This window comes from Miscanthus floridulus, chromosome 17, assembly GCF_019320115.1.
Source record: "Miscanthus floridulus cultivar M001 chromosome 17, ASM1932011v1, whole genome shotgun sequence".
NCBI classification, from domain to species: domain Eukaryota; kingdom Viridiplantae; phylum Streptophyta; class Magnoliopsida; order Poales; family Poaceae; genus Miscanthus; species Miscanthus floridulus.
The window spans coordinates 85,800,517-85,824,804 of NC_089596.1; the positions used below are offsets into that span (position 1 = coordinate 85,800,517).

Sequence of the window (24,288 nt, forward strand, 5' to 3'; positions counted from 1 at the left end):
TTCTTGAGCAATAACAAGAGTATTATAATTGATCTTTAGAGTTGTATATTCATCTTTTAGCTTGTTGTGACTAGTGATGAGCTCATTGTGCACCCACTCAAGTTTATCATGTTTATCTTTAAGCTCTTTCTTAGAAGATTTGAGCTCCTTGAGTTTGGATGATATAGAATCATTTGTTTCTTTGAGCTCAACATTAGCCTTTTCCAATGTATCACATTTAGCTAAGAGTGAATCATTCTTAGCGTCAAGCTTTTCATTTTTAGCTCTACTCTTTCTAATGATCTTAGTGTATTTTCTTAGTATTTTAACAAGATCATCATATGAAGGTGAATCATCATCATCGCTATCGCTATCACTATCATCATCACTAGCGTGTTCATCATCGCTACTATCATCATCATTTGATACCTTGCGTTCACCCTTGGCCATAAGGCATAGGTGTGTAGAGGATGATGGCGATGGTGGCGGTGAAGATGAAAGATCAACAGCGATGGCGACCACCTTCTCATTGTCACTATCATCATCGGATAATTCACTAGATGAATCAATGTCCGTGAGCCAATCACCGATGATGTAGGCCTTGCCACTCTTCTTCTTCTTGTAGAAGTCCCTCTTTTTGCCATCTCTCTTCTTGTATGGCTTATTCTTTTTCTTCTCATCTTCATCTTCATTGCTTGAGTCATCTTTCTTGCCCTTGTTCTTGAACTTGTCTTTCTTGGGCTTTGTACATTGATGAGCTAGATGGCCAAGTTCGCCACAATTGTAGCAATCCATCTCGGAGATTGGCTTTCTTCTTGAGCTAGTGAAGAACTTCTTCTTCTTGCCGTCAAACTTGATGCCACTCTTGTTTAGCCTCTTTAGCATCTTGGCGGTCTTCTTCACCATGAGAGCAAGACTTTCTTTATCATCTTCATCACTTGAGCTCTCATACTCAAGTCTTACTTTGCCCTTATCTTGGCTAGCTTTGAATGCTAAGTCCTTCTCTTTCTTCTTTGTAGAGGATTAGCCATCTTGTGGAGTGATGTGCATGTACATCTCATGAGCATTGATCTTTCCCAAGATTTGTGTTGGTGTAGCGGCGGAAAGATCACCTTGATGTAGCACGGTCACAATGTGCCCATATTTGTCAATGGGGAGGATACTCAAGATCTTTCTCACAACATCAGATGGTGACATTTGAGTAAGTCCAAGCCAATTGATTTCCTCTACAAGAACATTTAAATGAGAGTACATCTCATTAGCACTTTCTTGGGAAGCATCTCAAATGAATTTAGCTTTTTGATTACTAGATGATAGCGTTCCTCATGCTCACTCTTGGTTCCCTCATGGAGCGCACAAACATCCGACCATAGTGCATGGGCGTCTTTGTGGTTCCTTATAAGGTTGAACACATCTTTGCAAAGGCCTCTAAAGATGGTGTTTCAAGCCTTTGCATTCCATTTTTCATAGTTAACCTCATCGCCTTGTAGGTTAGTAGCATCCCGAGGTTTTGGGAAGCCTTGAGAGGCGGCTCTAAGAATACCAACATCTAGAGCTTCTAAGTATGCCTCCATGCGGATTTTCTAATATGGAAAGTTATCTCCCTCAAAGATAGGAGGAGGTCCATCCCCGTGAGACATCTTGCTCAAAGCGATTAAGCTTAAAATGTGAGCACGAGGCTCTGATACCAATTAAAAGGATCAAGATGCCCAAGAGGGGGATGAATTGGACTAATTCTAAATTCTCTTGCAATAATTAAATCCTACGGATAGCCCAATTAACCCCTTGTGCCTAGAAAAGTGTTTCTATCAATCTAACGCACAACAGACTTGCAACCTATGTTCCAAACTTACTCTAGCATGGCAATTCTATGAATGTAAAGACAAGTATTGAATTGCTCAAAGTAAATGCTCAAAGTAAATAGAGAGAGAGGAACGCGGCGATATTTTGCCAAGGTATCGGAGAGTCGCCACTCCCCACTAGTCCTCGTTGGAGCACCCACGCAAGGGTGTAGCTCCCCCTTGATCTACGCAAGGATCAAGTGCTCTCTATGGGTTGATTCTTCGACACTCTATAGTGGCGAATCACCCAAAGCCGCTCACAACTTGAGTTGGGTCACCCACAAGCTCCACTGGGTGATCACCAAGCTCCCAATCACCACCAAGCCATCTAGGTGATGGCGATCACCAAGAGTAACAAGCACGGACTCTCACTTGACCACGCAAAGCCTAATGAGAAGATGGATGCATACTTTACTACTCTTGATTCACTAATGAGGCTACTCTCTTGGATTCTCAAATCTCAATCACTTCACTAGGACTTTGCTCTTCTTGGCACTCACAAACGTGTTTCTCAGCTGTTGGAATGAGCAAAAGTAACTCCACACATGAGTGGAGCTTCTATTTATAAGGCAGCCTGAAAATGAACCGTTATGAGCTTCTGCGGGGTGACCGGACGCTCCGGTCATGTTGACCGGACGCTCCGGTCAGTTCAACCCATGAACCAGTGAATATGTGTTGACCGGACGCTGGCAGGGTCCGGTCACCACTGACCGGACGTGTCCGGTCGCATTAAACCCTTACTGGAACCTTACTGTACTCGATTGGACGCTGAACCCCTAGGGTCCGGTCAGTACTGACCGGATGCGTCCAGTCATAGATTCCCTTCTCTGGAACCTTACTAGAGTCGACCGGACGCTGGACTTCAGCGTCCGGTCAGTTGACCTCTCCAGCGTCCGGTTGCACCGAACATAGTCTCTGGATCAAATGAACTGACCGGACCCTGCGGCCAGTGTCTGGTCGCACCGGAGCCAACGTCCGGTCAGAATTTGACCCTCCATTCACTTCCAACTCTTGAACATATGTGAATGAAGTTTGCTCCAAAGGATCTTAGGCATTCATAGGAGCTACCTAGAGCTAGTTTTAACAAGTGTGCACCACACCTAACTCACTAGACTCACCTAGGTCAAGCTACTCATCCATACCCCTCTTAATAGTATGGCCAAAGGAAAAACAAAGTCCTAAACTACTCTAAGTGTCTCTCCAACTCCAATCGACACTTAGAACTAGTAATCCTGAACCTTATCGTCCATCCTTTGAAAACCGAAATGATTTCCATCGTAGGGGCATGACCACCTCGATTGCCCAATCGATCTCCATTAGCATGACCTAACTTAATTGCCTCTGCAAAACACACGTTAGTCATAGTAATCTTATATTGACATTAATCACCAAAATCCAACTAGGGGCCTAGATGCTTTCATAGAGGAAGACTAGCCTAGAACAGAAGGGAGCGCACGATGTTGTTAACGGTGCGAAGAGTACGCTCGGTGCACCTGTTCTATTGTGAGGTGTATGGACACGACATTTGGAGGACTACATCGTGGGTTAGGAAGAACGTGTGGGCCGAGGAGTGATCGAACTTGCGGCCATTGTGGCACTAAACTGCCTTGATAGGGGAGTCGAACTACGTGCGCACATACGAGAAAAAGTGAGAAAGGACACCAAAGGTATCGGACTTGAGGCATAAAGGAAACGTCCAGGTGTAGTGAGTGCAATCATCCAGAATGACAAGATAATATTTATAGCCAGACACACTAACAACCGGAGATGTCCAAATATCATAATGTATTAAATCAAAAGGATGAAGCGCTCGAGAGTTTGACTTGCTAAAAGGAAGGTGCACATGGCACCCGAGCTGACAGACATGACAAACATGATCAGTGTGGCGCTTATTATAGGAAATAGCATTAGAACTAATGAGCTTGGACAATGCCTCATGACCGATATGACCAAGGAGGCAATGCTAGAGGGTGGTGGAGGACATGGCGGCAGCAAGGGTCGGAGTGCTGGCTGGTGCTGGTGGAAAGAATGGGTAGAGGTCACCCATGCTATTGCACCTGGCGATCACGCTCCATGTCTGGAGGTCTTTCATAGAAAGGCCAAATGGGTCAAACTCAATGGAACAATTATTATTAGTGGTGAAACGACGAATGGAAATCAAATTCTTAATAATGTTAGGTGAGACTAGAACATTACAAAGAAAAAGAGGACGTCGTGAGGTGGAAAACGAGTGTGACCCAACAGAGGTAACGGGAAGCAAAGCTCCATTATTGACGATGATAGATTAAGGACCTGATGACGAAGCAGGGTGACAAGAAGATAGAATACCAGCATTGTTGACCATGTGAGTGTCGGCGATGGAGTCAGCGTACCACTCGGTCGATGGCAGTGGGGTGAATGACATGGTGCTGAAGTTGTTGATGAGAGACGACGCATCCCAGGACCTGCCCTGCATCAGAGTCCAAGGTAGCTGCTGCTGCTGCTAGGCGGCGTAGGGGTTGGGTTGGACACCCCTGTAGCCAAACCCTAGAGGAGTGCCAACGCCGTATGGCGGCGGATAGGGCACCGAGTACTGTTGCATCGGGTACTACTACAGCTATGGTATGGTGGCTGGTGGAGGGCGATGAGGTGCCCCCGGTGCGCTGCTGGGAACTAGCGGGTCTGGCTAGAATTGGACCTTGTCAGCCCAGGGGTTGATGAACAGCGCCGGTAGATGAGGTAGACGAGGACCTCCGGCATTATAGCCGAAGGCATTCTGCTGCTACGGCTTGCCACCATGGCCACGATGATAGCTGGAGCGCTAGCCGCTACCCTGTCTACCCTGCTCGCTGTTGCCCGAACCACCACCAGAGGGAGGATGTGGGGCGACGTTGGGAGCAGCGATAAGGGCGGTTGGCGCTGGTGGTGCAGCATTGGCCTCGGCAGCGATGTCATCGATGTCGATCTCCTCGAGAAGGAGCAGCGTGTGGACCTCCTCAAAGGTGGGGAAGGGTTGATGCATCTTCAGGTTGGAGACCATGGGACAAAACTTGGCGCTAAGGCCATGGAGAACCGTGAGGACCAAGGTGCGGTCGCTGATCAGATCGCCGAAGTCGGTGAGGGCCACGGCCATCGTCTCGAGGTGACGACAGAAGTTGGTGATCATGGACGACCCCTACTTGGCCGTATGGAATTCGGTGAAGAGCAGCAGGGCACGCAACTTGCGCTTGCCAAAAAACTCATTCTTGAAAAAACCTAGGCGACGTGCGTGTTAGGGTTACGCAGCATCGCCGACTGCTGAAGGTCGCCATGGATGGTGTCGTAGATCTAGGTGAGCATGGTGTAGTCCATCTGCACCCACGCTAGTCGATCGGTGTTGACCACATCGGTGAGAACGTGATTGGTTAGGGCATACTTGCCTAGAACGACAAGGAAGAGGGAGCGCCAATGATTGTAATTGTTGGCAGCGTGACCCAGCACCACAGGCACAAGAACCTTGATGTTGAGGACATCAATGGCCATGGCATGGACAGAGGCATGCTGGGCCTTGTAGGCGTTGAGGGCGGCGGTGCGGTCAGCAGTAGCCTTACAGTGGCGGACGTCCTCAGCATCATGTTCACGCTGCTCGCGCACCTCACGAGCCTGGCATTCGGCTTTGGTTTCAGCCATTGAGAGGAAGACCTGGCGAGATCACAGCGATGACGATGTGGAGCGTGATCAACGAGATCAGACAGTGGCAGGGGACATCGTAGGCATCGCAAGCGGGCGCGTATGTGGGTAGCGAAGCAGCGGTGGTTTGGCACGGTTCTCGCTTAGGGTAGTCCCAGCGCGGATCGCGATCACATACGTGGATATCACGTGGCAGCGGTGGTTCGGCGCGAGGCAGCGGCAGTTCGGCGTAGATCGTGCGTAGCGTAGGCACAGCGTGGATCGTGTGTGGCGTAGTGAAACCACGGATCACGCGTAGCGAAGTAGTCATGGACGCGGATCAGCGGCGGTTTGGGTGGTGAGGCACGGATCATGCGTAGGAAGTGGATGGGCCGATGAACAAGTCTACGACGACGCATAGTAAGTGGTTGGGCCAGTGAACAAGTCTACAATGGCGCGAGGATGGGAAGGACCAGCGAGTAGGATGAGCTCGGTGACAGCGGTAGATCGGTCGGTGAACGTGGGGTTCAGCGGCGGTGCGATTACGGTTTGCGGAAGTGGGGAGAGGTCACAGGAGTGAACCATCTCGATGATACCATGAGAATATATGAATTAGGGAATACTCAATGTATTACTCAGGGGAAATCAGTGCATACATATAGGCACAGTGGGGAGCCTGGGTCGGCAGGCCCACAGGTCGGTTTACACTCTAAGGGCCTGTTTGGAACGAAGGAATCCAAAACATAGGAATAGAAAAAAACGCAGGAATAAGGTATGATGATGTCGAGTACCATAAAAAGGGGTCCCCTAAGCAAGAACCGAAAAAATCACTTAGACCTCGTAAATATCGAAGCCAAGATACAACCACCGGCAAAACCCTCATCTTATCCGAGGCTCGGCTGGACCGCCCGGCCCACCTCGAACAATATCCGGGCTCACCCGAAGCGGGCTTGGCCCAGAACGAAACCACGAGGCCTCGGATGAGGTACCGATTCTCCAACTCGCCCAAAGCCCCGCACGCAAGGCCTCAGATGAGGTACCGATTCTCCGCCTCGCTCGAGGCCCCGAACCGCAAGGCCTCGGATGAGGTACCGATTCTCCGCCTCGCTCGTGGCCCCGAACCATGAGGCCTCAGACGAGGTACCAATTCTCCGACTCGCCTGACGCCCCACGCGCAAGGCCTCAGACGAGGTACCAATTCTCCGCCTTGCTCGAGGCCCCAAACTACGAGGCCTCGGATGAGGTACCAATTCTCCGCCTCGCTCGAGGCCTCGAACCATGAGGCCTCGGATGAGGTACCAATTCTCCGCCTCGCTCGAGGCCCCGAACCATGAGACCTCGGACGAGGTACCAATTCTCCGCCTCGCTCGAGGCCCCGAACCACAAGGCCTCGGATGAGGTACCAATTCTCCGCCTCGCTCGAGGCCCCGAACCTTGAGGCCTCGGACGAGGTACCGATTCTCCGACTCGCCCGAGGCCCCACGCGCAAGGCCTCGGACGAGGTACCGATTCTCCAACTTGCCCGAGGCCCCGAACCATGAGGCCTCGGACGAGGTATCGATTCTCCAACTCGCCCGAGGCCCCGAACCACAAGGCCTCAGACGAGGTACCGATTCTCCGACTCGCTCGAGCCCAGCTCGGCATCAACCCCGTCACCTCTGCCTTGACCGACTTCTCTAACAGGACGTCACATCCAACCAACGCATCCAACCACTCCCGCGACGTCAGCTGAATGATGGCTTGATACAGCGGAGTGGCCGACGAGACAGGAGTCACATCGACGCCATGCCGTTCGGGACAGGATGGGGTAGGGGTTACCGGCCGCTGTGCTTAGCACTGTGCCCACGGCTAACACCCGTGCTGCACTATGCTGCCTAAACCCTGCTCCAAGGATAGTGCGGCATGGAAAGTCAAGTCTAGGTCCCTGTAGCCTCGGAATCAGCATACAAGACCAATTGCTCCCTCTGAGCCTCGGCTATCCGCTTCCGGGCTCCTATAGCCTCGGGACTCATGCCCGCTGAGCCCCCTAGGATGGTTCAGCCTTGGCACCAACTGGGCCTCAGCTCTCTATGTTGTCAGCACTCTGGAACTAGCATGCCGTCCGCAGTATGCGCCATGCCCTACGTCAAGCCACAGGAGCTCCCATGTCGCACAGGATTAGGCGTGACTGGCGTGTCGCTCCAGTGAACCGAGGACAAGACCGCTCCACCAACCACATCGCCACAGTGACAAGCTACAGGGCTCGGACATACCGCATCTGCTCACAAAACACCACGTAACAAATCCATGTACCGCCCCTGTGCCTCCCTTCAACTATAAAAGGGAGTGACCAGGGCCACTTCTAGGCAGGAGACTCACATGGGTGAGCAACGCATAATGCTCTATAACACACACGCTCCCTCATTGCTAGAGATCAACATCTCAAGCAACCCACGCCACTCTACGCAAAGACCTGGGACTAGCTCCCTCTCTCGCCTAGCTTGTAAGCCCCTATTACAAGCACCTCGGTGCAAGGAATACAAGATCACTCTCTCAGACTAGACGTAGGGAACCTATTGCCTGAACCAATATAAACCTTGTGTCTCTTTGCATCACCATCCGGGATTAGGGGCACATAGTACACTTTCACTAGTCGGTTAAGGACCCACCGGATCCAAAACACCGACAGTTGGCGTGCCAGGTAGGGGCCATGCTGTGTGTCAGCTTAGTCATTCCAATAAGTTCCAGATGGTAGACCCCGTGCGACCACTGCATCACGGCACGGTGCTCTGGTTTGGGAGCCTAGAGTTCGTGTCTCTAGGAAATGAGTACGATATGGTACTCCTCCCACCTAGAGCATCATCGACCGATGACGACATCACGCACCAGTAGCCTAGGCATAGGCGGCGCCCGGGCCGCCGCTCTCGTCGCGCTCGCCAGGCATGACACGGGAGGGACCACCCTGACACCGCATGAGCTCAGGGCGACGCAGCGCGCTCTGCCAGTATCCCATACCCGGCTGTTGGCACAGAGTCCCTGGCTGGGGACCTGTCTAGCTTAGGCCTGGGCAAGGGAAAGACGTTGGTGGCGCATAGTGACGCCTTGTCATCAAACTCTGCCCTGCCACCTCCTGAGGAGTCGACTCTGGCGGAGCGGAGCCCAACAATGACACCATCCCCACACCCCTTTGGGTTGGGCAATGCCGCCGCCACCTACCAACGTTTTGCCCTCGACCTCATCGCCACAACCCCGACCCACACCCATGCTGACTCCTCGGAGGAGAATGAGGCATGGGCTAGAGCGGACTTCTCTGGGCTTCGCGATCCTAAAGCCATGCGCCGTTTCATGGCCATGAGCAACTATTGCTTTGGCTACTCCGACTCCGATGACGAAGAAACTTATGATCCCACTAATGAGTGCTTTAACGTCGAGCTCGGGATGACGAGGGCGAGCGATGAGGATGAAGGGGCAGGCAGTCACTTCCTGCCCCACGAGGGGGCAGGCAACACCACACCTCCATGCATCGAGCCCCCGGCAGCACGGAATGAGAACCCTACGCCTGAGGAACTTTGACGCCTAGACCTGGAGCAGCTCCATGAGCTTCAAGCCAAGGACGAACAAGACCAACTCCTTCTGCAACAGCTCTGAGACGCTCTCGAGCAAGAGCAGCGGGGTCGTAGAGATGGCGGAGCAGCCCAGCGGAGGGCTCATGACGTCAACCACCTATCTTTAATCACGCTGGCTAGAACGTCGTGACGGCAGCGATGCTACTCCGGACAATGCCTGGGCCCTCTACCTCGGAGGGACGACAGGTCCATGGTGAGCTCTGAGACCTCCTCGAGACCGCCATGGTACAGCAGGCCGAAAGTTCCACCTCTCAACGGCGCGGGGGCGCCTCAGAACTACCTATGGCACCACCTCGGTAGGATAGAGAGGCCTAGGTTTGTCCTAAGCCTGCTCAGGCACCGACAGCCCATAAGGCCCCCTCGGTGCACAACCGCCTCAGCGACCGACGTGAGGCGCAAGGCGACCACGATGTGGTTAGCAGGCGATGGCGCCACGATGGCGCCCATCGGTCATCTAGAGCCTGAGGAACACTCCGAGCCAAGCCACGGGGTTCACACCATTCTTCCTAGTCTATGGAGCCAAGGCCATCCTCCCCACTAACTTGGAGTATGGTTCCTCGAGGCTACAGGCCTACAACGAGCAAAGCAACTACACTGCCCGCGAGGACGCCCTCGACCAATTGGAGGAAGCCTGAGATGTTGCACTGCTACACTCAGCCAAGTACCAGCAAGCCCTATGACGCTATCAAGCCCGGTGCATTCAAAGTCGAGACCTGAAGGTGGGCGACTTGGTGCTGAGACTGAGGCAGAGCAATAAGGGCCGCCACAAGCTGACCCTGCCATGGGAAGGGCCATACATCGTCGCCCAAGTGCTAAAGCTTGGGACCTACAAGCTAGCCAACGAGAAGGGTGAAATCCTCGCCAATGCTTGGAACATAGAACAGCTACGTCGCTTCTACCCTTAAATTTCCAAGCATTATATACATTGTTTCTTGAAATACAATAAAGAAGCGTTCTTTAGTTGTTCTAATTTTTCGAGAAACCCCCCGAGCCCATCGTTGGGGGATTGGCGTTATGACAACACTATAAGGGAGACTCAGCTCTACCTCTGCAGAGGTGCCCACCGTAGGGCTCGAACAAGACTCGGCTCTGCCTTTGCAGAACCAAGCCTCCCTCGGGGGCTAGAAGGGGGGACCCCCCCTAAGTCCCAGACACCGTTTTTAGTCGTTTTTTGAAAAAAAATCTACGCCAAACTCTCTCGCGTACTTTGACAAATCGATTGTAAAAAACCTAAGGACCGAAAGTCCATCTCAAGGCCAAAAGGTTGGCCGAGCCACGAGATGGCCTATGCCTCTAGGCTATGGCAACTCCCTCACCACCTTTTGCCTGAAGGGCAGCTTAGGCTCTAAGGAAGCTTTTTGCAAGAGATATGTTCAAAGATAAGACAGAGAGCAGAGGCTCGGAGATATAATAAAAATGATTAAAAAGCGTATACACGCAAGTACTTTAAAAGGCCTCAACGGCCACAAGCGTCATGGCACAATGATGTAAGTCCTAATCTATTTACATGGCCCCTTTGGCCCAAGTCAAAACTTAGGGTCACCAGCATCGGCGGTCGGTGTAGGAGGAACCACCTCCTCTTCGAACAACCTAGCCAGTGCCGTGCCAGGGGCCTCAGCCGCCTCCACTAGCTTCATGGCCTCCTCCTCGGCCTTCTCGTCATCCTCCACCACAAGACACGCGGGCTATCCCACCCATAGGGCTCGGGTCGTACCCAGACGAGGGTCGAGCTCCCCTCGCCAGAAGTCAGAGCTAGCTGCTCTGCGGTGCTAGCCACCTCGGTGTCCGCCACCTCCTTCCCCCAGGAAGTATTGTCAGAGGAGATTGAATGAACCTCCACATCCCGAGCGCTCTCCTACGATGGTGGTACTGAAGCTTGCCTCGCCTCCATCTCCACATCCTAGGTCGCTGGCTCCGCCACGCCCAAGCTAGCCTCCGCCACCTCGGCCTCGGTGGTCCTGGGAGCTCCAGCCTCTGCCACCCCGGCCTCGGTGGTCCTGGGACCCTGGCGTCCGCCACCTCGGCTTTGGAAGCCCTAGAAGATCCAGCCGTCGCCACCTCGGCCTCGGAGGTCCTAGGGGCCTTGGCCTCACCCTCAGAGGCCTCAGCGATTGAAGGCGCCTCGACTTCACCTGACTTGAGGGCCCCGACCTTACAGGCCATAGGCGCCCCTTCCGCCACCTGATTCATGGCCGCCTCAGTAGCCTCTCCTTGGGCGACCGGCTCCTTCGGGTTGGCCCTGGCCGATGCCGCACCACACTGTATGGCGGCCTACGCATCCACCACACATCGGGCGGTGGAGGTGGTGCTCACCTTGAGCGCCTTACGTGGTGCCAGGGCGGGCGCTTCCGCCTGATGCTTTCGGCTGAAGACAAAACACTCGAGGTCAGCATACGACCAAAGAACGACTGGGAGATGCTGCAAACTCCACCAATGAAACACTTACCTCGAATGGGGACACAATAGCTTCCACACCGCATCCCTCGTCCTCTGCAACAGCGGCGGCGGCACGGCCCTCGTGTCCGCCGGTATCGGCCGGCCCTCGCCGAACTCCGACACCCCCTCGACCCTCTATGGAGGCGGTTGGGTCGCCCCCGCCGTCACCCGCTCCACCTCCACCTTGGCCCCGGGGTGGGCGATTGCCAGCCCCGAGGCATCCTCTCCTCATCCTCCTAAAGATGCTAGGCCGCTTGCCAATGCCCCGGGCGCTGTCTCCCTGATGTCAGGGAGATAGTCCAGGGGACCCTGCCCCGCCTCGCTCTTATTGTCATCACTCAAAGAATCCACCAACGACAATGATGGAGACAGCTCCTCTGGGAGACCATCGTGCCTCTGTTGCCGGCAACGTTTCTCCAGCTCATCACGCTCGAGGCTCTTCCACTTGTGCCTTGCCTCCTCGGCGTTCGTCCGCTCCTTGTACACCTTGGCGTGTGCCCTGCTCTCCGCTCGCCGCCCTGTGTCCTCGGGAATGGGCGGTGGGGAGGCTCGCACATCCCTCATCCCCTACAGGAATGGCAAACACAAATAAGGGAACAAATTGAAAATGTAAGGAGCAAGGAGGCCTTGGGGGCCGCAGTGACGCGTGACTCACTAGAGAGATGCACCCCTACGACGGGCGCATCGGGCATGGGGTCAGATCACTGCTCATTTGCCACCCTTCCACCGTCTCTCTCACCCGACGTAGAATCTCCTCATCGGAAAGGGCGGCGGTGGACAACCGGATGCCGTCGATCGGCTCACCCGGTGTCATCTCGAACAGGCATTGCCGCCGAGCCATTAGCGGTAGCACCCTTCGGTAGTGGAAGGCCGCCACGACCATGGCCGCCGTAAGGCCACAGCTGCGCAGCCTCTCTAGCGCCTTCAGGAGTGGCTGTAGCTTGGGCTGATCAGCCAACGAGACGCCGTACCTCCACCTCTCCGGCTGGCTCTCCACAACCCTCCCGGTATAGGGGGGAAGCCCGCCGTCATCATTATGGAGGTAGAACCAGCTATTGTACCAGCGGCGGTTGGACAACGTGAGCTAGGCCGGGATGTAGAAAGGCTACCTATCTTGGCGCACTTGGAGAGTGCAGCCACTGGCCCTCAACGCCTTTCGCATGCTCGCCGTACCCGCTGGGTGTACCAGCGGTGGTTGGACGACGCAAGCTGGGCTGGGATGTAGAAAGGCTGCTTGTCTTGGCGCACTTGGAGAGTGCAGCCGCCGGCCCTCAACACCTTCCGTGTGCCCACCATACCCGCCGGCTTGGTGTTGAGCCCCGCCCGAAAAAAGTGGAGCCACAGCTCCTAGTGGGGAGCGATGCCTAGGTACCCCTCGTAGACGGCGACGAAGATGGCCGCCTATGCGATAGAGTTAGGATTGAAATTGTGGAGCTCCACGCCATAGTAATGTGGGAGCGCCCGCATGAACCGGTCCATCGACAAGCCGAGGCTACGCTCATGGAAGACCACGAAGCTCATGATGTAGCCATCGCGTGGCCTCAGCTCTAGCTCGCCCCCCAAAGCAATCCACTCAGGTCTGTTGGGGTCGGTGACCGGGTGAAGGAGACCATCGTCGATGAGCGACTGCAGCGTCGCCGCGGACACATCGGACGGACCCCAAGGATCCACCTGGAGGACAACGGCGCCACCGGACATGGGTGCGGTGGAGAGTATGGCTACGGCGGTAAGGTGAGCTCTCGCTATCTCTCTCTCTCTCTCTCCTTTCCTCTCCCTTCTCCCATCTTCTCCCCGGCGCTCTCTTCCTCTGTTCTTAGCAACCGCTCGAGGGCAGAAAGGGCGAACACAGGCAGGCAAGGTAAGGAGGGGCGGGGCACAGCTCGTCACGTATTTATGAGGGAGGGAAGAGGGCGAAATGGATGGGCGATGAAACCGGGGAAGTTTCCCTCAAATCTAGCGTAGTTAATCTGGATCCGACCAAATCGCCCACACGTCCACCTTTTCCTTATTAATTGCGCGCACGGTAACATCCCATCCACAGATGTCATGTCGCATTCGACCGCAGCGATGGCAGGCGCCATTCTGTCTCCCCAAGGAATCGCCTCAAAAGGTGCACCCACCGTCGCCAGCCGATAGGAAGGGAATATCCCCCACCCGATTCCTTTTAGACTAAGAAACTGGGCACTGAGCCCGTTACGATCCAGGGGTTCGAAGGCTGGGCCCCCGAGGGTCTCGACAGCCGTCCCAGGACAAACAGAGTCATGGATGACTATGGGTGAGCCCATACATGGTCGAGGCCCAAGCAAGCAATTGCTTGGGATGCCCTAAGTCGTGTCTGAGACCAGCAGGGAGGTCTCTGAATGGGATCCCACTGTAGGGAGGCACCGAGCCCCTGGGGTCAATCGAATGGCCCTAGGACCCACTAGAGAAGCCCTCTGGTACTTTTAGAGTGCGTCTCTAGACTGCTAGCCGACCCCTATCGAATGGGGCACGGGCCTCCACTCGAACTTACTTAGTAATAGCTCACTAGAGGTGTCACTGCTCGCGCCCACCGAGGGTAGCCTGGCATACTCCACCCCTCCTTCCGAACAAAAAGGATGCACGAGGGCCGCACAAAAAAGACAGGGAAACTCCTGATCGCCCTCTCGCTCTGAGTAGAGGCTCGGGGGCTCTTCCTGCAACCAAGCCGAGACCCAGCGACCCAAACTCGCATTCGGGGGCTCGGCAAACAACCCCTCCTTTCAAACAAAAAGGATGCGCGAGGGTCGCACAAAAAAGACAAGGAAACTCCTGATCGCCCTCTCGCTCTGAACAGAGGTTCGGAGGCTCTTCCTATAGCCAAGCCAAAACCCAGCGACCCGAACTCACACTCAGGGGCTCGAGAAACGTGATAAGCACCCCTCCTTCAGAACGAAAAGGATGCACGAGGGTCGCACAAAAAGGACAGGGAAACTCCTGATCACCCTCTTGCTCCGAGCAGAGGCTCGGAGGCTCTCCCTACAACCAAGCCGAGACCCAGTGACCCGAACTCGCACTCGAGGGCCTGGTAAACGTGATAAAACCCCTTACTCAACATGAGAAAAGCCCCTGGAGGAATAAATCCACTCCTCTAGGGCCTCGGGGGCTACACCCACTGTTCGCCTAAACGGCCGTTTAGCCCGTTTACACACCGTTTAAACGCTACACGGTGGTACACTGTTTCCGTTTAATCGGTTGTTTTGACCGTTTAAACGGCCGTTTTTCCCGTTTAAACACCCGTTTTGCCCGAATAATAGGCTAAACGGTAGGTGACCGACTGTTTACCGTTTAGCGTTTAGGATAACACTGGCTACACCCGGTGGGTGCGCTCGCACGCACCCACCGAAGCCTCGAGTACGAAACACCATCCCGCCAGGAGCCACCGCGAGCCAAGTCTCATCAAAACCTTAGGGAGAGCGCTCACACTCTCCCCGAGACTCGGGGGCTACTATCGAGTACCATAAAAAGGGGTCCCCTTAGCAAGAACCGAAAAAATCGCTTAGACCTCATAAATATCGAAGCCAAGATACAACCACCGGCAAAACCCCTGCCTTATCCGAGGCTCAGCTGGACCGCCCGGTCCACCTCGAACAATATCTGGGCTCACCCGAAGCGGGCTCAACCCAGAACGAAACCATGAGGCCTCGAACGAGGTACCGATTCTCTGACTCGCCCGAGGCCCCACACGCAAGGCCTCGGACGAGGTACCGATTCTCTGCCTCGCTCGAGGCCCCGAACCGCAAGGCCTCGGACGAGGTACCGATTCTCTGCCTCGCTCGAGGCCCCAAACCATGAGGCTTCGGACGAGGTACCGATTCTCTGACTCGCTCGAGGCCCCATGCGCAAGGCCTCGGACGAGGTACCGATTCTCCGCCTCGCTCGAGGCCTCGAACGAGGTACCGATTCTTTGCCTCGCTCGAGGCCCTGAACCATGAGGCCTTGGATGAGGTATCGATTCTCTACCTCGCTCGAGGCCCCAAACCACGAGGCCTCGGACGAGGTACCGATTCTCTGACTCGCCCGAGGCCCAGTGCGCAAGGCCTCAGACGAGGTACCGATTCTCCGACTCGCCCGAGGCCCTGAACCACGAGGCCTCGGACGAGGTACCGATTCTCTGACTCGCTCGAGGCCGGCTCGGCATCAACCCCGTCACCTCTGCCTTGACAGACTTCTCTGACGGGACATCACATCCAACCAACGCGTCCAACCACTCCCGTGACGTCAGCTGAACGATGGCTTGATATAGCAGAGTGGCCGACGAGACAGGAGTCACATCGACGCCATGCCGTCCGAGACAGGACGGGGCAGGGGTTACCGGCCGCTGTGCTCGACACTATGCCCACGGCTGACACCCGTGCTACACTGTGCTGCCTAAACCCTGCTCCAAGGATAGCGCGGCATGGAAAGTCAAGTCCGGGTCCCTGTAGCCTCAGAATCAGCGTACAAGATCAAATGCTCCCTCCGAGCCTCGGCTATCCGCTTCTGGGCTCCTGTAGCCTCGGGACTCGCGCCCGCCGAGCACCCCACAATGGTTCAGCCTCGGCACCGACTGGGCCTCGGCTCTCTACGTTGTCAGCACTCTGGAACCAGCACGTTGTCCGCAGTACGCGCCATGCCCTGCGTCAAGCCGCAGGAGCTCCCACGTCGCACAGGATCAGGCGTGACCAGCGCGTCGCTCCAGTGAACCGAGGACAAGACCGCTCCACCAACCACGTCGCCACAGTGACGAGCTGCAGGGCTCGGACATACCGCCTCTGCTCACAAAACGCCACGTAACAAATCCATGTACCGCCCCTATGCCTCCCTTCAACTATAAAAGGGAGTGACCAGGGCCGCTTCTAGGCAGGAGACTCATACAGGCGAGCAACGCACAACGCTCTTTAACACACACGCTCCCTCATTGCCAGAGATCAACATCTCAAGCAACCCACGCCACTCTACGTAGAGACCTAGGACTAGCCCCCTCTCTCGCCCAGCTTGTAAGCCCCTACTACAAGCACCTCGGTGCAAGGAATACAAGATCGCTATCTCAGACTGAACGTAGGGCACCTATTGCCTGAACCAGTATAAACCTTGTGTCTCTTTGCATCACCATCCGGGATTAGGGGCACGCAGTACACTTTCACTAGTCGGTTGAGGATCCACCAGATCCAAAACACCGGCAGATGAAAAGTGAAAAACTACGGGATTTCAAAACACAGGAACATAAATTTTAGGCTGTTTGAAACACAGGAATTTATAACATAGGAATTGATGGCAAGCAGAATGCTTTTCTCCTCACTGGCCTCGGACTTCTGCAAAACCATGGTTCGGAGTGGATGCTTTTTTCCCGTGTTTTGTGAAGCACGCGATTCCTTTCCTCTGGAACAGCTGGCTGCTTTCCTCCGTTCCAAACGGTGTATGATGTTAGTAAAACAAAGGAATAAAATTCCTTTGAAATTCCTGTGAAAATCCTCCAATCCAAACAGGCCTAAAAGCCTATGTTTTTGTATGCCAGGATTTTGAGGTGCCAACCACTAAGGATGAAAACGATCGAACTCGGTCGAAAAACTCCTCAACCGTTTTCTATTTTTACATTTGAAATACGAAAACGAAAACGAAAGCGGACAAGCCAGATACAAAAATGAACATGAACTTACGGAATATCTAGAATTTCGGAAACGAACCAATTCGAACGAAATTATGTCGAACACGGTCGGTATGCGAAAATTCAATACGAAATATCGACCCACAGTGCATAGCATTAAATAAGTGCACGACCAAATACATAACAAGTTCACAACTAACAAGTGCATGATCTAGTTCAAGTGCATAGCATTAAACAAGTGCACGACCAAATACATAACAAGTCTAGAACAAGCAATTAACAGAACATGAACGTCTACAGTTCATCAGCATCATCCATGATGTCAGAATCACTTTCCATATCTTTTTTTTTTCCTCATTGTCCTCCTCAGTGTCCTCTCCCCCCTCAGGACGTAAAACTAGGATCGGCAGTTCTTAACGGGTTTTTCTATGCCATGTATCCATTTGGCCGGATGACTTGAAAAGAGTCTCGGGCTTAGGTGGGCATACTTTACATGGTTTTAGAAGGACAGTGCATCGGCCCATTAGCTAGAATCGCAGGCAGGAGTAGCTACAAGCGAGAGTAGAAAGGAATTTCCATATATATATATATATATATATATATATATATATATATATATATATATATATATATATATATACACACGTGCGAATATGATATAGGTTGTTGAATCGCATATTATTACCGTAATTTGTATTGTCTTTTAATAAAAAAGAAAGATAAAGGTAAGCAGAATGGATAATAAACAAGTAATTAAATAAATCAGTTATCTATATGAGCCGGCAAAGGCCACTGCACTGCACATCTCGCGCCTGGAAGTATCGAATCCAAGTAGGAGCGGGACCGAATGGCATCTGTCCACGTCACTGCGGCCCGCCAGGCCCAGGCGGTCCAGGTGCACCAACACCAACCGCCTGCCTGCGTCCTGACTAAGGATGAAAACGGACGGAATCGAACAGAGAACTCCTCAACCGTTTTCTACTTTTACATTTGAATACGAAAACGAAAATGAAAGTGGGCAAACCGAACACGAAAACGAACACGAACTTACGGAATATCGAGAATTTCGAAAACGAAACAATTCGAGCGGAATTATATCGAACACGGTCGGTATACGAAAACTCAATACGGAATACCGACCCGTAGACCAAGTGCATGACTAAGTGCATACATGATCAAGTTCAAGTGCATATAATAATTAACAAGTGCATATTATAGAAACATGAACTCGAACTGAGTCAGAATAATTTTATTAATCTTTTTAGAATAGATGTAGTATTTTATTTTAAAGATTTATTTAGATTTTTCTTTTGAGTAACAAAGATTTATTCGGCTGATGCAAAAACTATCAAATGATTGACTTTGTAGGTGGGGGTTAAACCGATGAGCTTGATGGGCTATGGCCCAGGTGGGCTTTCGTGTAGATGCTGCCGGTTTCCTGACATTTAGCACCATCTCATGAGGTGAAGAGAGACGAGGCTGAGCGCCGTCTATAAGAGAGGGCAGCTGGCCACCAGTAGAAAGAACACAGCTGCGTGGTGAACAACCTGTAATTGGGCTGTATGACCTGTGCAGTTGGCCAAATTCGGTTTAAACCAAATTTTCAATTCGGAATATTTCAAATTAAAAGTAGAAAAGTAGAAAACGACCGGAAAAATGTCTAAACCGTTTTCTACTTTTACATTTGAAATACGAAACATCTGAAATGCGAAAGCGAAAACGGTGAAGTCGGACAAGAAAATGCGGATTCGATCGGATTAAATATAAAAAAAACGATGCGGTTCGGTTCGGGATATTTTCGTTCCGTTTTCATCCTTAGTCCTGACGCCTGACGGTTTTGGTTCCGGAGCACCCGCGTGCGTGAGCCACGGGCCCCGTCGTAGAGTGGCCTGTACTGCTATGCACCTTTGCGTGCTGATCAAATTCGGTTTGAACCGAATTTAAAATACGGAAGACTCTGAATAAAATATAGAAAATTAAAAATCGGTCAAACAAAGCTTAAACCGAATTTGATTCGATTTCGAATTTAGTATTTCGTATTTCGAATTCGAATTTAGTATTCCATATTTTGTTCAAAAATACGAATTCGCTCGGATCAAATGTAGAAAACGATACAGTTTGGTTTGGGATATTTCCTTTCTGTTTTCATCCTTACCAACCACACAGTACTGGAATAGAGTCCTGATGGATGTCACAACTAGACATGGTGGTGAGAAATGTTATTATGGAAAAATTCGGGTTTGTAAAACATTTTTTTTTTGTATCTTGTGAGACATGGTCGGTTACTTAAATTTGCCATTACTTTTTTTATCTGTCCACTTTTGTGACAAGCATTAAGAGACACGGTTTTGCACGTCTGTGATAAGCTACATCAGTGTACAAGAAACCCGTCTGTTTTTCAATGCATATTTGCCGAGAATACTGAGACGGGCATTTTTAGCCATCCCTATTAAATCCTATCTGAGACGGGCAGCGCTCGGCAGCCGTCTCAAAATTCGATATTACCGCGAGACGGTTTGCTTTTTATAACCGTCTCAATCTGCTAAATATCAGAGATGGCGTTCTCCTAAACGTCTTATTTTACACTGGTCCGAGACGGGCAGCGCTTTTATAGCCGTCGCAATTTTTCATAACGGAGACGGCTTTGTGTTTTATCAGAGACGGTTATGTACTTAGCAGCCGTCTCATTTTATGCTGATCAGAGACGGTTGCTGGTAAAGAACTGTCTCATTTTATGCACTCGACACAAGCAGCTAGCTTCTCAATTCTCATAGAGGAAGACGATCAGAGACGGTTGCACGACGACTGCATTTCACCGGCAGCTTAGCCAGCAGAGGACGCAACCGACACCACCGCTCGCGCGCGGCCGCGGAAATCCAAGGCAGCACCCACCGATGTGAGCAGAAGATACTGTACGTACTTGGCTTTACACCCCAACAAACACCAAAAGTCACCACCGCCACCCATACACACCAGAAGGTACTGAACGATCGAGAGCACGCTAAATAAAAGCCACTAGAGCAACAATGGCCTTGCGAGCTTCAATTTCGACGTACGGCCGGCTCGAGTACAATAATAATAACAAAGGTCCAGAAATAAATTACAATTATTCATTTCTTCGAGTACTATTAGTACTAGCTAGGAGCTGGATCTCCAATCTTTGCCCCACTCCATAATCCACCAGAGAAAAGGAAAACGTCTACTAGGCGGGTGCTAGATTAGCAGCCTCAGCATAGCGCAAGCAAAGCCTCTCCTTCCTTCAATATAACCGGAGAGCTAGGCTTCAATTCGTTGTCTCTCTCTCTTGCACTCATCACGCGCAAAAGGCAAAACAAATTAATTAATTATCCAATGCAGGATTAATTAATAGCCAGCGCGCGATCAGAACTGGGCGCCCTCGAAGGTCTGGCCGAACTGCCAGCCGGCGGGGACGGCGTTGTTGCTGGTGACGGTGCGGCCGTCGCTGGCGGTGACCTGGAACGAGAGCGCCTGCCGGTCCAGGTACGAGTTGCTCTGCCAGTTCTGGCCCCAGTTCCGGGACATGGGCTGCCACCCGGTGCGGGAGCCCCGGATGGAGACGGACCGCACGTCGCCGGCGCCCGCCACGTTGGTCACCAGCACCAGGTTGAAGTAGGAGTGGCCGTTGATGGTGAACCGGATGCCGCCCTTCTTCACGCACGGAACTCTGCGATTTATCGACCATGCATGCGTAGTGCAATAATAAAACGACGTTAGTACTACACATGTCAGTTTTATTTCACATGCAGATGCAATGCAACTAACGGTCACTACGTACGTACGTGAGCGGGGTTTTGCTTGCGACGACCGAATCGTGATCGGCGTCAATGGGGGAGTGAAAGTGAGTGATGAGTACTCGAGTGAAGAAGTGCTGTGGCACGGCACATGCGCGTCGCCCGTAGCCTATCCCCACGCCCCGTATCGAATCTGCAGGGTGGCCCACCGAACTAATGGGCCGAGCTTGGGGTGCCGGGCCCACCAACCTTCGAACCGACGTCCGACGCGGTTGGGCCAATTTGATCGACCTATGGTGTACGTGGTACGACATGGGCACAAGGCGGTGCGAGCCGTAGCAGGCAGCTGGGGGGCCATCGTGCATGTGTGCGTGAGTGGAGTGACCACTGAGTCATGCCAGAGCACGCATGTGCAGCCAGGCAGCACGGCATGTGATCGAAGAGCAGCTGAACCAGTGGAGTATGTGCAGCAGCTACCTCTACCAAGCTGCAGCATGAGGCAGGGTTACCTCCTGAATGCGACGGGCACGATGCCGGCGCGGTACTGCGCGATGTGGAGGAAGGCCGGCTCGGCCATGTCGAAGTGCGGCCGCGGCGGGTTGCACCAGCCGCCGTCGTCGCTGGGGAGGCCGTAGTTGGGCGGGCAGAAGTTGGTGGCCGTCACGGTGATGGTGCCCGGCAGGCACGACTTGCCCGCGTTGTCGCACCGCAGCTCGTAGCAGGACCCGCACGCCGCGCCGTCGTTGAACAGCGCCGTGCTCAGCGCCGCCGTGTTCGTGCCGTACCCGGTGCTGTACAGGTTGCCGTACCCGCACGCGCCGCCTGTGTTGTTTGTGTAGAGAGAGAAGAAGCACAGACAGCAGAACAACAACGATCAGTCGTTTCTTTATTTGCTGAGCCGAGATCGAACGTACGGCCAGCGGCCGAGGCAGGGCACTCGACTCAGGCTCACCCATTGTGCCGGACGCGTCGCCGCCGCCGTAGAACGTGGCGTGCGCGCTCTGCCACCCGCCGTAGCCGCCGGCCGCGGCTTCCCGGGCGAGGAGACCGAGGAGGAGGAAAAGAGCACCGGCAATGGCCATTGCTGGGCGCTCCAAACTCCAAAGCTAGCTTCTTGCTATATCGTCAGCTGCCTTCGAGAGCGAAGAAGAAGAAGGTATCTAAAGCTTAGCTTAGCTTAGCTTGTGCTACCAACTAATGGCTTGGGAACGTCTGGCTGGCAGTGAGGAGCTTGCCCTCGCAGCACCCAACTATTTATAGCCGACCCAAAGCGCCGGTGGCGGTTGCGAAACTCGGCGCCGTGCGTGTATGTAAAAATTTCTCTGCGGTTTGGTGCGGCGAAAAGGGGCCATAAAAGCAGAAAACGAAATATAAAAAAAGGCCCGGCCCGGTGGCCTGAGCGTGAGCGACGTGCCCGATGGCCACGGCCACGGCCAGCAGACGCAGGCAAGGGCCGAGAGAGAGAGAGAGAGAGACCACCGTCCACCAGCAGTTAGTTAATATACGAGCAAATCAATCGGGCGCACATGCGAGCGCCCTCGGCCGCGCGCACGGCGCACGTAAACAAGGCACCAACTGCTCGCGTGTCGTAGGCGTGGCGCGGGCGCGGGGTCCCGGCGCTCGGCCCCGGGCCCCGCGAGGCCAACTCCCCACATGGCTCGCGCGAGCCTGCTCAGCTCGGCAGCCGCCCTGCTGCTGAGCTAGGAGGAGGCCTAGCCGCCTAGCCTTCTGTGAACGAGAAGAGGCCCCGACGGCGATGGCATGCACGCGCCGCGGCGGCAGCGCGTTAACTGTGTGGACCCTGGGCGGCTGAATTGGCCGGTTCCCTGACGGGGATTGCCCATCGCCTTGTCTGGGCCGGAGGAGATCCGCTCACGTTCGGTGTGTCCGCCGCGCGGCGCGGCCGCGGCATGGGGGTGGGCTGGGCTGTCTGTGTCGCTCGCGCCGAGTTCCTCCGCCTTATCGTCGATGGATCTTTTTTTCTTTGTGCAACTTGGTGATGCTTGGCCAGTCGAACGCAACGCAATATTATCGATCATGTCATATGTGACTGACTGTTCGATTAGCAGTTGGACAGCAGCGAGACAAAACTAAGCTGGTGACAGCTTGACGATCGAGCTTGCAAAACCTTAGTCAGGCTCAGAGACAGTCTGATAATTAATCTGTCAGGCTCAACAGTTAGCGAGGATCACCCTGCTTTAGTGGTTTATTAGTCTGAAGAACGAACTCCGGAAACCAACAGTGTGCACCGAACAACTGATTGGATATGGAACAGGCGCGGGTTTGTCGGTCCACAGAGCACATTAAGCTAGCGCATAAAGAATGGACAGCCCACACGGAGGGGAACCCATCAAGGCATCAAGCAACTACTAAGAAACTGGCTTGCGCACGTTGCCGGCGCGCGCGCGCCAGTGATCAGTGCACGTTCACAGCAGGGTGTGAGAGTGAGAGTGTGAATGGGCGAAACCAGACCTGCCTGTGGCCTGTGGCCTGTGGGGGTGCTCCTGCGGCCGCCTGCAGGCTGTCCTTCAGGGGGACTCACATGGTCGCGCACCTCACATGCGCGGAACATGGCGAGACTCGTCTGACGGTGAGCGTGCGTGCATGAACCCAGCAGCTTCAAACAAAGCTGCCGTCAAGCCTATGCCTGCCTGCGTGTCCCGAGACTTCAGATTAGCCGCCGTTGGTTGACGTGAAAACTTCATCGTAAGTCTTCGTTGCTTGCTAGTGGTAGTTTTTTTTCTTCTTCATTTGGGGTAATATCGCTTGGTTTCCACCTTGGCCATGGTTTCGAATTCATTCAAAGGATAACATATATGCCTGCCAACGTCGTGAAGCAGCTGGCTGCTGCCCGTGCCGGTGGCCGGTGCTGTGCCTGCCGCCACTGTTCGATACTCCAGCAGGCAGCAGGAAAGCAACAGTTCCCCAGGCTCGCCGTCGCTGACCCCATGCCCATGTTAGTTGCACATGGGCCGCCCGGGCATTACGGCTAATCCCCTGTCACTAGCCGACGGTCTCCTCTTTGGACTCTCGTTCCTTCCTTCTGCTCCCAGTCCCAGCAGAGCTGCTGAATCGTCTCCATACGCTGCTCTGGCTGAATGCATGGTCTGGTGCCTCTTCTGTCTGCCCCACTCCACAAGTTGTATTGGAGCACTTGCACTGAGCCGCCGCAACAGAAACGCAGGTTCAGTCAAAAAAGCATCTTCACATAGTACATAGTACACCTCAGTTTACTCAACCACGGCTGCAGCGGTTTCCAGTTTTATATAAATCGTTTCTCATCTTTGTTATACATATACTCGATATAAGCTGACAAGCTGTAGAACGAGGATAGCGATTCACTCTGTTCGTTTGGCTTATAAGCCGTACTTTTTCAGTCAACGAATAGTATTTTTCTCTCACAACAAATCAGTCAACGGTATTTTCGCAGCCAAGCGAACAGA

General features: G+C 53.3%; 1 protein-coding gene across 1 annotated transcript; it reads right to left on the bottom strand.

The window, feature by feature from the left end:
• Positions 1–20,073: 20,073 nt before the first annotated feature.
• Positions 20,074–22,082, bottom strand: LOC136517127 (expansin-A4). Its single transcript, XM_066510644.1, has 3 exons — positions 21,798–22,082; positions 21,355–21,667; positions 20,074–20,778 (listed from the first exon to the last, which is right to left on the bottom strand). The coding sequence occupies exons 1-3, from the start codon at positions 21,925–21,927 to the stop codon at positions 20,475–20,477; spliced, it is 747 nt and encodes a 248-aa protein (XP_066366741.1). The 5' UTR covers positions 21,928–22,082; the 3' UTR covers positions 20,074–20,474.
• Between the last annotated feature and the right edge of the window lie 2,206 nt (positions 22,083–24,288).

Excerpts from the sequence above, each read along its gene's own strand:
- LOC136517127 (XM_066510644.1), bottom strand. The coding sequence starts at position 21,927 with ATGGCCATTGCCGGTGCTCTTTTCCTCCTCCTCGGTCTCCTCGCCCGG. Across the intron at positions 21,668-21,797 it reads CGACGCGTCCGGCACAATGG|GCGGCGCGTGCGGGTACGGC; the intron begins GTGAGCCTGAGT and ends CAAACAACACAG. Across the intron at positions 20,779-21,354 it reads GTGCCCGTCGCATTCAGGAG|AGTTCCGTGCGTGAAGAAGG; the intron begins GTAACCCTGCCT and ends GATAAATCGCAG.